The following is an 11,951-nucleotide window of genomic DNA, read 5'->3' on the forward strand; positions in this document are numbered from 1 at the left end:
AGAGAGAGAGAGAGAGAGAGAGAGAGAGAGAGAGAGAGAGAGAGAGAGAACCCCAAAATGTCTCCAACATCTCCTAAAGAAGTAAATATTACTTGTTAATATTGAGACACTGGGAATTAACTTACAATACAAGGTGAAAAAACATCTAAATTAATTAAACGAATGAACCCCCAAAATACTTAACCACTAGCATTCGATACAATAGTTTATCTAAATACTTTAAGTAGAGCGAGTCGTCCTTCAATCACAAAGTGAGCAGTTCGATCCCGGCTTCTTCTGTCCGGGTTGTTTCAGTGGAAGGCGGCAGTGTTCTAGTAGAAAGAACTGGGACATTCTAAAAGGCTTTACCTTTACAGATAAAAGGCTTGTTTTATTATCACATGGAGCTGTCGTCAAAAAACACCCAAATAAAGAATGAACATTCAAAACATTGCAACAAATGCAGAACTTCATTTAGAAATGTTCAAATCTAGTCACGGATTATTTTCTGAGCACTTTGGTTGGTTTTTACATCTATGCAGTGTTGCTTCTTCAGTCGTTTACAGATGTTTGGTGTGTTTCCCCCACAGCTGGTTTGTCACTCTGGAGTGAAGCAGTGTGACTCCTCTGCAGCTCTGCAGGACTGCAACCGCAGCAAGAACAGAAGCTGCTCCATGGTGCCTGGTGAGTCCGACGGCTTTGTCTGCTCAGGAGCCGCAGCGCTTATAGTTAGGATAGGATGCTGGTGTTGAATGTTTAGTTTGTCTCTCCGGCTACAGTTTGTTGAAGATGGATGGGCAGAGACGGTGTTGCATGACTCTGTAACGGTTGTTCTTCTTCTTTCTATCTTTGCAGTTGAGAGGTCACGAGTGCGCCTGTCTACGGCAGCGGGGGAAACGTCCGACTACATTAACGCATCATACGTCACAGTAAGAACAAACGCATTGTGTCCAGGTTTAAATGAGGAGAGAGATATCACAGAGGTCCAGGCTGCTCTTTTAACACACTGTACTCTTGTGCAGCTGTAATATTTCTTCCTTATTGATTATTCATTGCTTGACACAACTGTTGTTTAATGAGTTTAAGACATTAATGGTGAACAGTGGACATAAGTGAAATGTATCATCCTCTTGAGTTTGTAAAAACATGGACATCATTGATACCAAGCCCAGGTTCTGTTCCTGCAGGGTTACAGGCAGAGCAGCGAGTTCATCATTACCCAGAATCCTTTGCCCGGCACCATAAAGGACTTCTGGAGGATGATATGGGACCACAACGCCCAGGTCATCGTGTCGCTGATGGGGACGCCGTCAGGCGAGGTGAGGAGTTTGTGGCTGTGCAAAGTCTGTACTCTTAAAACTTAAAATAATTAGTTAAACATTTTGCGAAATGCACGTCGCTTTGGTTCAGAGAGCTCAGATGGATATCAATACAATGTCTGTGTGTTAAATACAGAGCTGGAGTCAGGGAGTGGTTAGCCTAGCCTGCTCTGTGATGAGGCCAGGTGGCGACCTCCGGTTCTGAAGAGTGAAGCCCACGCAGAAGTGTCTTAAACTTCCATTCTCTCTACCTACTGACCACCAGGGGGCGACTCCTCTGGTTGTATAGAAGTCTATGAGAAAATGACTCTACTTCTCTCTTGATTTATTACCTCAGTAAACATTGTAAACATGAGTTTATGGTCTCAATCTCTAGTTTCAAGTCTTCTTCAATACAGCATGATGTTCATTTAGTACATTATGGTCCATTTAGAGTCACACAGACCATAAAGCAGGGGATGCTTTGGCCCTTTTGCATCACTTGTGGTTGCAAAAAAGCCAAGATGGCGGTTGCCGTAATCCATGATGGCGACGGCCAAAACGAGAAAGTCGAGGCTCATTCTAAGGTAACGATAATGCAACAATTCATATTTTCAGGTACTTATACACCAAAGAAAACATACTTAATAATATGATATTTCATCTCTGCTAACGATCTCCCTAAATGCTACATACTGTAGCTTTTAAACAATCGAGTCAGTGAATTCAAAAGTCTCTGTGCTGAATTTGTATCTGGTTTCACTTGTTAACAAACCTTTAAATGGAGGCTACCATCTTGAAATAATGCGGGAACACTCCAAAGTTGGAATAAGTGGAGTTTTTCCCATTTTGCCGACATGGCATCAATGCAGCATTAACATGCAGACATGAGGTTGATATCCGCTCTCAGAAAAAAAAGCAAATAATAGAGTTTCTGAAACTTTTAAACTATTCATTGAGGATTCACAAAAGCATGTTCGCTCAGAATTCTCTGATGTATAACAAGATTACAAGTCGGCGTAGATACAGATTTCAAACTGTCGTGTTGCATCAAAGAGTAAACGTCCGCTGACTTCCTGTGTTGTTAGACGCCCAAGGAGGAGGCGGAGCTGTGTGTCGTCTGGCCCCGTAAAGGGCAGCCAATCAGCTACGAGATGTTCACCGTCACCCAGAAGAGTGAGAATCATATCTGTCTGACAAACGAGGACATGCTGGTGGTCCAGGACTACGTGCTGGAAGCTACACAGGTTAGTGCGACCTGGAACATGACAGCTTCACAAAAAGCATGGTCCTAAATGAATAGCTTTTAGTATCTATTTATGTAGCTCGTTTTAATTTGTCGAGGGTTTGAGTTATCTGTCTCCAGGTTTCTGCCTCCACTCCACTTATAACATTCTGGTCCAAGATATAAGAATACATATTAGCTCTGATCCCATTCTTGTTCACCAGAGGATGAATCCAATGGACCCCATGACGTAACCTCTAATGCAGAGGTTCTCAAAGTTTTGATGACTGAGGGCCAATTTAGTGATCCAGCATATGATTGAGGGCCGCACGGCAGAAGTGCACGCATAAGTTGTCTGAGTTGTCCAACAAAATCGCTCAGTTAAGATAACGGCAATATATTTTTTTAATTACTTTATTATTGCATACTATAGTATGACATTTTATGGTATACAATATTATGACGTTTTAAGGACCTTATTATGACAAACTGTAAAAAGACATTTTAATGTTTTTTTTATTTTTTATGATAAACACTTTTTTTAAACAAATTAAACAAAAAGATAAACAAATTTCAACATACTTTATTATGACTTTTACTGATGTTTTTCCACATGCTATAACTTTTTCATGACTTTTCTGACATGCTATACTACTTTTCTTTTACATACTATACTATTACTTTATGACCTTTTTCAACATACCATAGTATGAATACTTTTCATATGTTTCACAATACTATACTACGACTTTTTAACATTCGATACTATATTTATTTGGGACATTTTTTGCCATACTATACTATGAGAGTTTTATGTCGTCCTGATCGAGCAATAATGACACAATTAAGTGTTTAAATGTGCAAGTGTCTGAATACTTTCTGAAGCCATTGTGTATTATTTGAGAGTCGTATTGTTGATGGGATTATTAGTTATTGCACAGTATAAACCCATAAATAACTTTAAAGGCCTCTCTTTGTTTGGAGATGTTAGAGGACAAAATGGTACTCTCTGATTGGCTGTGACAGATGTCTGGTCTCGTTCTCTCTTATCTTGACAGGACGATTATGTTTTGGAGGTGAAACACTTCCGAGCCTCCCGCTGGCCAAATCCAGACAGTCCCATCAGCAACACCTTCGAGCTCCTCAACCTGGTGAAAGAGGAGAGCACCACCAAGGACGGCCCCATTGTGGTCCACGATGAGTAAGACCACAAGAAAAACATTTGCCACAAGAAAAACAACATTTTGAGGGATTCTCTGCTCTGAATGACATTATCTCACAGTGAAAGTTTTTTCTTCTAGTGTTGGTGGAGTCACAGCAGGAACGTTCTGCGCTCTGTCATCTCTAACTCGTCAGCTGGAGGCCGAAGGTTCGGTCGACGTCTTCCAAGTGGCCAAGCTGACGAACCTCATGAGACCAGGCATCTTCAGCGACATCGTAAGACTGGCTTTTGTCTCACAATATGCTGATGATAATGTAATGTATATTACACTGCTTCTGTGACCAAACACTAGGTTCATTTTAGCCTATTACAACGTGGGTGATATTTGTCAAGTTAACAGCTGAGATCTTGTTTGATTATTAATAAGAGTAAAGTCTGACACGCCAAGAATCAGTCATACGATAAGTCGGTTTCCTTATTTGGAAGAGAAATCTATTTGACACCATCGAATACCAGGATCTTAAATACGTCTAAATATAACAATTGGTTACCTGTCGTTGTTTTACAGGAGCAGTACCAGTTCCTGTACAAAGCAATGTTGAGTCTCATCGGGACGCAAGAAGATGAGAAAACCCTCCAGTCCTCAGACAACAACGGCACCATTGTGGTGGGAACCGCCAGCACTGCAGAGAGCCTTGAATCCCTGGTGTAACCTGCCCCCCCACCCCCACAAAGAACTTGTTTAACTTTTACAAATGAGCAACAGCATTCTGTCCCTCCACTTCAATCACCAACAGAGCTTCTCCTGATGCCAGACTCATGCTACAACTACTAAATAGAAATCCTCAGCATTCAGGAGGACTCCGTGTGGTAGTTTGTACTGAATGAGGTTTTTTCTCCACTGGATCTGGATCTGGATCTGCCTGCGGTTTTGTAATGTGTGCCTTTTTGTATTTTTCATTCTGTACTTCTAACTTTGATACAAGCTGTAGACTAACTGTCCACTGTTTTAACGCTGTACTGCCCTGACACGTTTCACTTAACTAACTTAACTTTTCCTAAACCTTTGTATTTATTGGCACTGAGCCAAATGGGGGAGGATAAAAAAGGGAAAAAGCATCTTTCTACATCAAATGAGATATTTTGTTAGCTTGTCTTTGATAGAACTCCTGCACTGAACTCCTTTCTGTAAATACCATCGCAACGGTAACAGCAGTTTGCTATTGCAGTCAAATATAAAATAAGGGCCTGGAATAATAAAAAATAATAATCTAATGTAAATAATATTATAGTAATCAACTTGGACCAAATTTCTATTTATACTTTTAGATTTTTATATTTGACCATTTTTAGTGCATTCAAATGTTGTGGTTTAATTCTAATTGCTTAGTTGGAGAACATTAATGCTTTTATATTCTGGATTTTGTAACAGACTAAATGTGATGCATGGGGTAGACTGACATGTTTGTTTTTTAGCTGGACATGAAACACTGCTGGATTATTAGCTAGAGGATTAAATAAGAGAAAGAACACCAAAGAAGGAGCCGTTTGAAATGTTTTTGTTACTGTGTGCATAACTCCACGCACGCACGCACACGCACACACAGTGCAGTCTGTTAAGAAAAACCAGCCAATAATGCTTTTACTATTTTTCTTTAGTTATATAAAGCTTCATCCTTCATAGGTATGGGACACTTAGTTTTAATTTTATTCTTTAAAGTTTCTCAGGCTGCCCATTAGTTTGATATTTGTGTGTACAATAGTGTTTTTTGTCCTGCAGGGATAAAAAACATCAAAATATGGCATCAACAGGGCTCAGCCTGTGGGGACCATGAATATCCACAAGACATTTCGTAAGAATGGTAGCCAACGGGATTTTTCATATCACGATAACAAAAGGTAAACAAAAAGTAAAACGTGACTCCAAGCAGGACGACAAAGAGGCAATCAAAAATTGCCTGAAAAAGCGGGATACATGAATTTACATTTCTGGGCTTTAGCTGATGCGTTTACTCAAGAGTGACTTACAGACGCAGAATGAGCCTCACGGTCTACCAACAGGAAGGAGGTCAGAGGTCACGACGACAAGACAAAAGATGGAGCAGACGCCCATGTGAGCCTGACAGGAGAGAGGTGTTAAAGACACAAACGCAGAAATAGAGAAAATAAAGATGTGGCTCTGATGAAAACCAAGTGTTGTCCAGCCTGTGGATTATACATTTTCCCTTTATGGAGTCATGCTTTAATCCCTCCGCTGAACTGGTTATTCCAATTGATTTCCCATGTCTTAATCCGGGCTAAGACTCAAGAAACGTGCCTTTTCAGGACAGAAAATAGGTCAAGTGTCCCAGACGTCATCTTGACCGGCCGCCGTATCCACACCTTCATTTGCATTTTTGACTTCTCATAATTACATGCCCAATTATCCCCTGCTTGGTGGCCTCATTTGCATGGCTGCCTCCAAATTGAGTGGAAGCAAACAGGCTGATTGTCTTTCTTCTAGAGGCTGAGAAGTCTTCAGAACAGAATCCCTGGAGTCCAATATTTGACTATTGCTTGAATCTGAACGATAGAGATACAGTGGTGAAGGAAGTACGTTTAGTAAAATACTACAGTGCAAATGTACTCCATTACATGTGAAAGTTCTGTACTTAAGTATTATAAGCAAAATGCACTTTGAATCACATGTACTATTGGTCTGTTAAATCTACAGTTTGCCTATAAAATATCAATCTGAAGTAACTAAGAGTTGTCACATAAATGTCAAATCAGCAAAATAATTACAGGAGCTTCAAGGATGTTTAAAAAGTTACTAAAAGCATGATTTATGAAAAGCTTGAAAAGGTTCAGTTTGCCCAAATACCTACTAATAAAATAAACATTCCACTTACCTTTACCTGTATGGAGGCTGCAACGTGCCAACCGTGTAATTAAATACTTTGTTTCATTACAATTAATTAATAAATTGATACAATAAAAAAACTTTACTATAAACTATTAAATTGCATCGGCATTGAAGAGATACTAAATAATATGATTATTACATTTGCAATAGCTATTTCTGTATCTAAGTCATAAAAGTAGAAGAAAGAATGTAACAGAATTTGTTTTATTCATATAACATTTTTAGAAAGCAAAATGTTCGATCAAAACAAGCTTTTACAGACAAATGAGTGGCGTCAATGTCAACTGAAACATTAAGGACAAAAAAATGGTTTCACCAGGCGGTAAATAAAACCAATACTTTTATCGCCAACATGTTAGTGTTGCTCTCTTTTGCCCACAACATGTGTAGTTTCATCTGAATTTACCAGTCTTTGTGTCATGAGATACAAACCTATAAATCTATCCAACACGCTGCCGTTTAAAACCTTCTGGATGCCCACATATAAACTACATTAAGTATACATATATGAATGCATTACTTTAAAAAATATATCTCAGGTACTCGTAAAATATCTCTCTCTGGGTATTTGTTTAAAGCATTTAACAAACCGTTTACAAGGTGACCACATCCTCCACAAAAAATGAAATAAATATTGCTCATGTGGAAGACAAATCCTAGAGTCTGGGAAACTTTAGGTTCCAGAAATACAGAATTCATCTTTTAAAACAACTCAAATCAAATGTTCTACCTCAGAGCTCCACATACGCCGCCGTTTCAGCTACAGAATCTAGATCATGAGTTAATGAACAATATTCTAAAGATAACATTTCTAGTGGTCGCATATATTTTTTACTTTCTGTAACATTTTTAAGAACTTTCTAAATGTTCAGATTGGTTCACAGACTGACAACATTAGCTTCACAGACTGAAGCTAACGTTAGCTTCACAGACTGACAAGACTAGCTGAAGTTAGCATGACAGACAAAGGACATCAGCTAACAGTACATTTTTGTACTATAGCTCACATTGTTGAGCTTTTTTCACTTTAAATAAGCTACCCTGCCTCAAGATAGAGGGCTTTATGTCTTCATTGTGACTAAAGTTTGTTGGGATAAGCTTTGAAGCTTTGGAACTGTTACGAGATTATGTCATATTTTAAATCGATCAGATGGCGAAAGTTTTCGTGTTTTGTCAAACCAGGTAAAAACCGGTGCTCTCTTTAGCACAGTGCAGTTTTGATAAAATCATTATGATGTTAAGAATCAGACATTTTTGAATCCTCCACATGCGGTCTTTAGCATTTTTGAAATGATGGTACCGCTTAATTAAACTATTACTTCTGGATAACGAGCTGTAGAAGCTGAACAAAATCTATTAAGTGGTGATCATTAGATTCTGATTTAATACTTTTGGAGTTGTATATTTAAAGTGCATTATAAATATTGTTTTAGTATTACAATACATCTTTGAGATATTGAGACTGTGAGGTAATCATATTGCATACATGTGTTAGTTTCTGACTAACAAAATAAAACGATTAACTCATGAACCTGTTCCAACCAGCTGAACATAATCATTCCCAGCTGCTCTTAGCTTCATTAGCGTTCACTCTGAACGGCTTCATGATGTAATGTCCTGAGAATGGGAGCTGTTAACAGTACTCTGTGGTTCATTTCCATCACGGCTTTGAAGAAAGCCAGTTAGTGACTACGGTGATGTTTTGTTGTTGAAGGTCTGTGCAGTATTGAGCTGGGTTTGTATGGGATTTAGAATTAATGCAGAAATCAGAACTTGCGATCAGCAAATGGTTTTTATGTTGGATGTCAGAATTTACTATCAAGTCTCCAGGAATAGTTTACCAGCAAGAGTTTCTACAGTAGTTTGACCTGATTAATGAGACAATGTTTGTGCTTTTAAACGCCTAAACTGTTGGACCACTCCAGCTTTTAAACATCTTCACATAAGAACCTTTCTCTGACACAATAGACAAACTCAGAGTGTTGATATTAAACTGCAGATTAATGAATATGATCTGAGCTGCTGCCTTTTACTGCTTCTGACCTAAAACTTACAAACAGCTTTAAAACATCACGAAATTATTCTAACATTTAATTTGAACACAATTAAATATTACTTCTGGGGATTGAAACATTTGACCTTTTTGGCTTTTTTTCCCTTCAACCTTTCGACCGATCCAGTTTGGATAAAGTCGGTAAAGAGGCAGTTGATTGCATGTGTTTTTATTTTAATAAATGTTCTCTGGGGTTTGTTGAACATTAATCATAGTGATTACTGATCTCTCTGGAGGCTCGAGCTTTTACTCCTGCAGGGTGCTCTTGGACATGAAGTGAAGTCCTTCCTCCTTCAGGCAGGCCAGCGCCGGCCCGTAGATGTCCTTCGTCATCGGCACCACGAGTCCCTTTGTAATGATTTCACCTGCAGAAAGAAATAAAATGCATGCACAACTTTTTGGCATTTAATTTTTACTTAAATTCTTGAGACAGAAACAATCTTCCAGACGGACGTCACTAACCATCGAGGACCATGCGGGCAGCAATGGCTGCTGGGTAACCCACAGTCTTGGCCATGGCGGAGAAGCCGCTGGGGTCGCCGTACACCGCCAGACTGATGTGTTTGGTCTCCAGCTCGCCGGTCGGGTGGCGAAGCCCGATGTCGTTCCTCATGATGATCATGTCGCGCTCGGACTTATCTAACCAAGGGAAAGAAGCCATTAGTGGTTAATGTACTGGTTTATAATAATAATAATAATAACTTTATTTATACAGCACCTTTTAAAAACAGAGGTTACAAAGTGCAAACTAAGGTAAAAGTTAAACCATGATAAATAAATGATAAATAGGAAAACTGAACAGAGAGCCGATGAAGAGAAGCCAGGATTGGGGGTGATGTGATGTCGTCTGTTAAAGTGGCATTACATGTAGTACTTGTTTCTAAGTAATAAAATGTGCCTCACCGAAGGATAATTTAGCTTCCAGGTGTTTAGCCAGAGCGGCCAGAACGCTGTCGGCATGAACCACCGACTCGTCGCTCAGCATCCCAAACCTGAACACACAGAGACAAATAAATGACTTTTTTCCTCACAATGGATAACCTTCACAAAGCAGTTTCAAAGGGTTTAAAAAGAGGAAATGACTCCGCTTTAACACCCCGGCGGCGTTCGGAGCAGCAGCCCACACATCCTTGGCTAAGTCTAAAGAGATGAGCAGCTGCTTTGTGTCGCTGCGCTGCTGGTGAATTGAATAAATGAACAACAAGTCATTCAATTTGAACCTAGAGCTTCGTTTGGCTTTTTACTCTCTTTTTTTTTAACTGCACAGATTGGAATGTTTCCAGCGGTTCACTTTTACTGTCGGAGGAATTCACGTTTCAATGCCAGCCGAGGCCCCTCATTCCGCCCTCGGAGGCAGAACAATGGTGGCACGGGGGCCTTGGTCTGAAGAGACCTTTTCGAAAAAAGTTGGTTTAAACTGAAGAGCGTGCGCGCTACACCACTTCAAAAAAAAGAGGGGGGAAGTGGAAAAGTGTGCAGAAGAGGAGCAGCCTCTGACTTGTTCTCAGCCCGCCATCATTCCACAGCACCAACGCTAACTTTGAAGAGCAACAGACATCAGCAATCTGCCGGCGAGAAGCACGGACAAGATGGACATCCAAAGAACTTACGCCGGATTTAGAACCACAGTGTTTCCCCATAGTTGACCAAATTATGAATTACTAATTCGAATCCACCGTCCACCACCACATGGAGAAGCATCAGGTACCTTTCAGAATACTTCTCGCTTTTAAAGCTGGTTCGTCTGTGACTCTTGTTATTTACTTCTTCCAAAAAGTTAGTAAAATATCACCAGGATCACATAAGGTTTTTATTGAAACTAAATTATGACTGGTGTGTTATCTGCATGCCAAATTGATCAGAGCACACAAGGCTAAACTGCCTCCTAGAGATCTATATGACCGGCTACCGACGAGCATAAAACACGCCGGGGCTACGGCAAAGAATACGGACAACAATGATAATCTGTGACACAATTTACCAGACAACCTGGAAACATCAAACCTCTTTTTTTCCTCTTTAAGCTCTGCCTTTGTACGACTGACTCTCCAGATGTTCCATGACATAACAGGAGATTCCATTGATGGTATTGAAGCTTAACATTTAGTTAGTATATTTAGAAGTACAGAGGGAAACTGTTAGACATTTCCCAATCCTAAATCCTAAACCCTAAATAGTTTTCAGTCTCTCACCATCTCAGGGTGTCCATCACAAAGTCGTCTTTTCCGATGCGTTCAAATACGGTTTCTTCAAAGGCGTCGTGGGAAACAGAAGAGGACAATCCCATCAGCTTACAGAGGAGCGCTTTCTGTAGAGAAGACATATCACAGTTTCTCTTTTTACTGGAGCTCCTCCATACATACATTTAAAACATGTTACAACATATATAAAATCTCCTAAAGCTCCTAGGTGGGTCTCCTAGCTCCTAAACTGTCTCCCTAAGATCCCTTTTGCCTCCTAGAATGTCTCCTAAAGATCTCCTTTAGCTCCTACACTGTTTCATAAAGCTCCTCTTTAGCTCCTAGCATGTCTCCTAGCTCCTCTTTAGCTCCTACACTGGGTCTTATCATCATCTCCTTAACTGTCTCCTACTCCTCTCTTTATACATGGAGATTAGACACTTTTAAAAATGGCTTAACGAGGCTCCGGGGCAACATTTTTCTTTGCATCTCGTTTCCAGATAGAAAAGATATTCAAGAGTGTTTTCAGAAACACAAGTGGCGGGATGTAAAATAGCAAATCGTGCTTTGATTAATGAAAATGCAGCTGTGTGTTGCTCTTTCATCTCAAAGGGATCAGAGACGACAAACATTCTGCTGTAAACTCTCATCAGTGTGGGAGAGCCTTGGCTCACTGCAGCCTTGATGTTGACAAGCAGCTATTGACAGTAATAGACTCTTCAGCAAACCCACTTCCACAGACGCTTCAAGTGGAAGAGCTGCAAAACTGTTTTCTGAAACTTAATGACAGACTGGAGAAAGAAGCACACTCTGTACACACAATGGATCCTCAGCGGAGGTTCTTACCCAGGACACAGGGCATGAAGTAGGCTTCAGGATGGGACAGGGCTCGCTGTTGATCAGACCCAGTTTGACAAACCCACTCATGGCCTTTGAGAAGCCCTTTGGGACAAGCCAAGATTCACAATGAACACATTTACAGGGACACAACATACTTCCACTTCACTACATTTGTCTGACAGCTTTAGTTACTATTTAAATAACAGTTTTTCATCCCCTTCCTGTTCAGGTGAAAACCACGTATCTCCAGATGTGTTGATGTTGAATGTTTGTGATAAACTGAAGGATGAAGTGTTCCTTTATGTGTTG

The 11,951-nt window shown here is 40.0% G+C and overlaps 2 protein-coding genes across 5 annotated transcripts in view; one reads left to right on the top strand and one right to left on the bottom strand.

The window, feature by feature from the left end:
• The window catches only part of ptprz1a (protein tyrosine phosphatase receptor type Z1a), a 68,682-nt gene extending 61,606 nt beyond the window's left edge, over nt 1-7,076 (top strand). Inside the window, exons 24-30 of one of the 2 annotated variants that reach the window (XM_031871235.1) lie at nt 570-663; nt 835-908; nt 1,167-1,298; nt 2,366-2,524; nt 3,561-3,703; nt 3,804-3,939; nt 4,233-7,076. In XM_031871235.1, coding sequence (XP_031727095.1) covers nt 570-663; nt 835-908; nt 1,167-1,298; nt 2,366-2,524; nt 3,561-3,703; nt 3,804-3,939; nt 4,233-4,376 — 882 coding nt within the window. In that variant the 3' untranslated portion in view covers nt 4,377-7,076. The remainder of the gene's footprint in view (nt 1-569; nt 664-834; nt 909-1,166; nt 1,299-2,365; nt 2,525-3,560; nt 3,704-3,803; nt 3,940-4,232) is intronic. The other variant, XM_031871242.1, reaches the window with a different exon arrangement.
• Nucleotides 6,755-11,951, bottom strand: part of aass (aminoadipate-semialdehyde synthase) — a 24,009-nt gene continuing 18,812 nt past the window's right edge. For all 3 annotated transcript variants that reach the window (XM_031871272.1, XM_031871255.1, XM_031871264.1), the window contains exons 20-24: nt 11,649-11,744; nt 10,815-10,930; nt 9,526-9,614; nt 9,085-9,261; nt 6,755-8,987 (exon numbers count right to left, since the gene is read on the bottom strand). In XM_031871272.1, coding sequence (XP_031727132.1) covers nt 8,869-8,987; nt 9,085-9,261; nt 9,526-9,614; nt 10,815-10,930; nt 11,649-11,744 — 597 coding nt within the window. In that variant the 3' untranslated portion in view covers nt 6,755-8,868. The remainder of the gene's footprint in view (nt 8,988-9,084; nt 9,262-9,525; nt 9,615-10,814; nt 10,931-11,648; nt 11,745-11,951) is intronic.

Source organism: Anarrhichthys ocellatus, unplaced genomic scaffold, assembly GCF_004355925.1.
Source record: "Anarrhichthys ocellatus isolate YVR2014 unplaced genomic scaffold, GSC_Weel_1.0 scaffold2, whole genome shotgun sequence".
In the NCBI taxonomy this organism is placed as follows: domain Eukaryota; kingdom Metazoa; phylum Chordata; class Actinopteri; order Perciformes; family Anarhichadidae; genus Anarrhichthys; species Anarrhichthys ocellatus.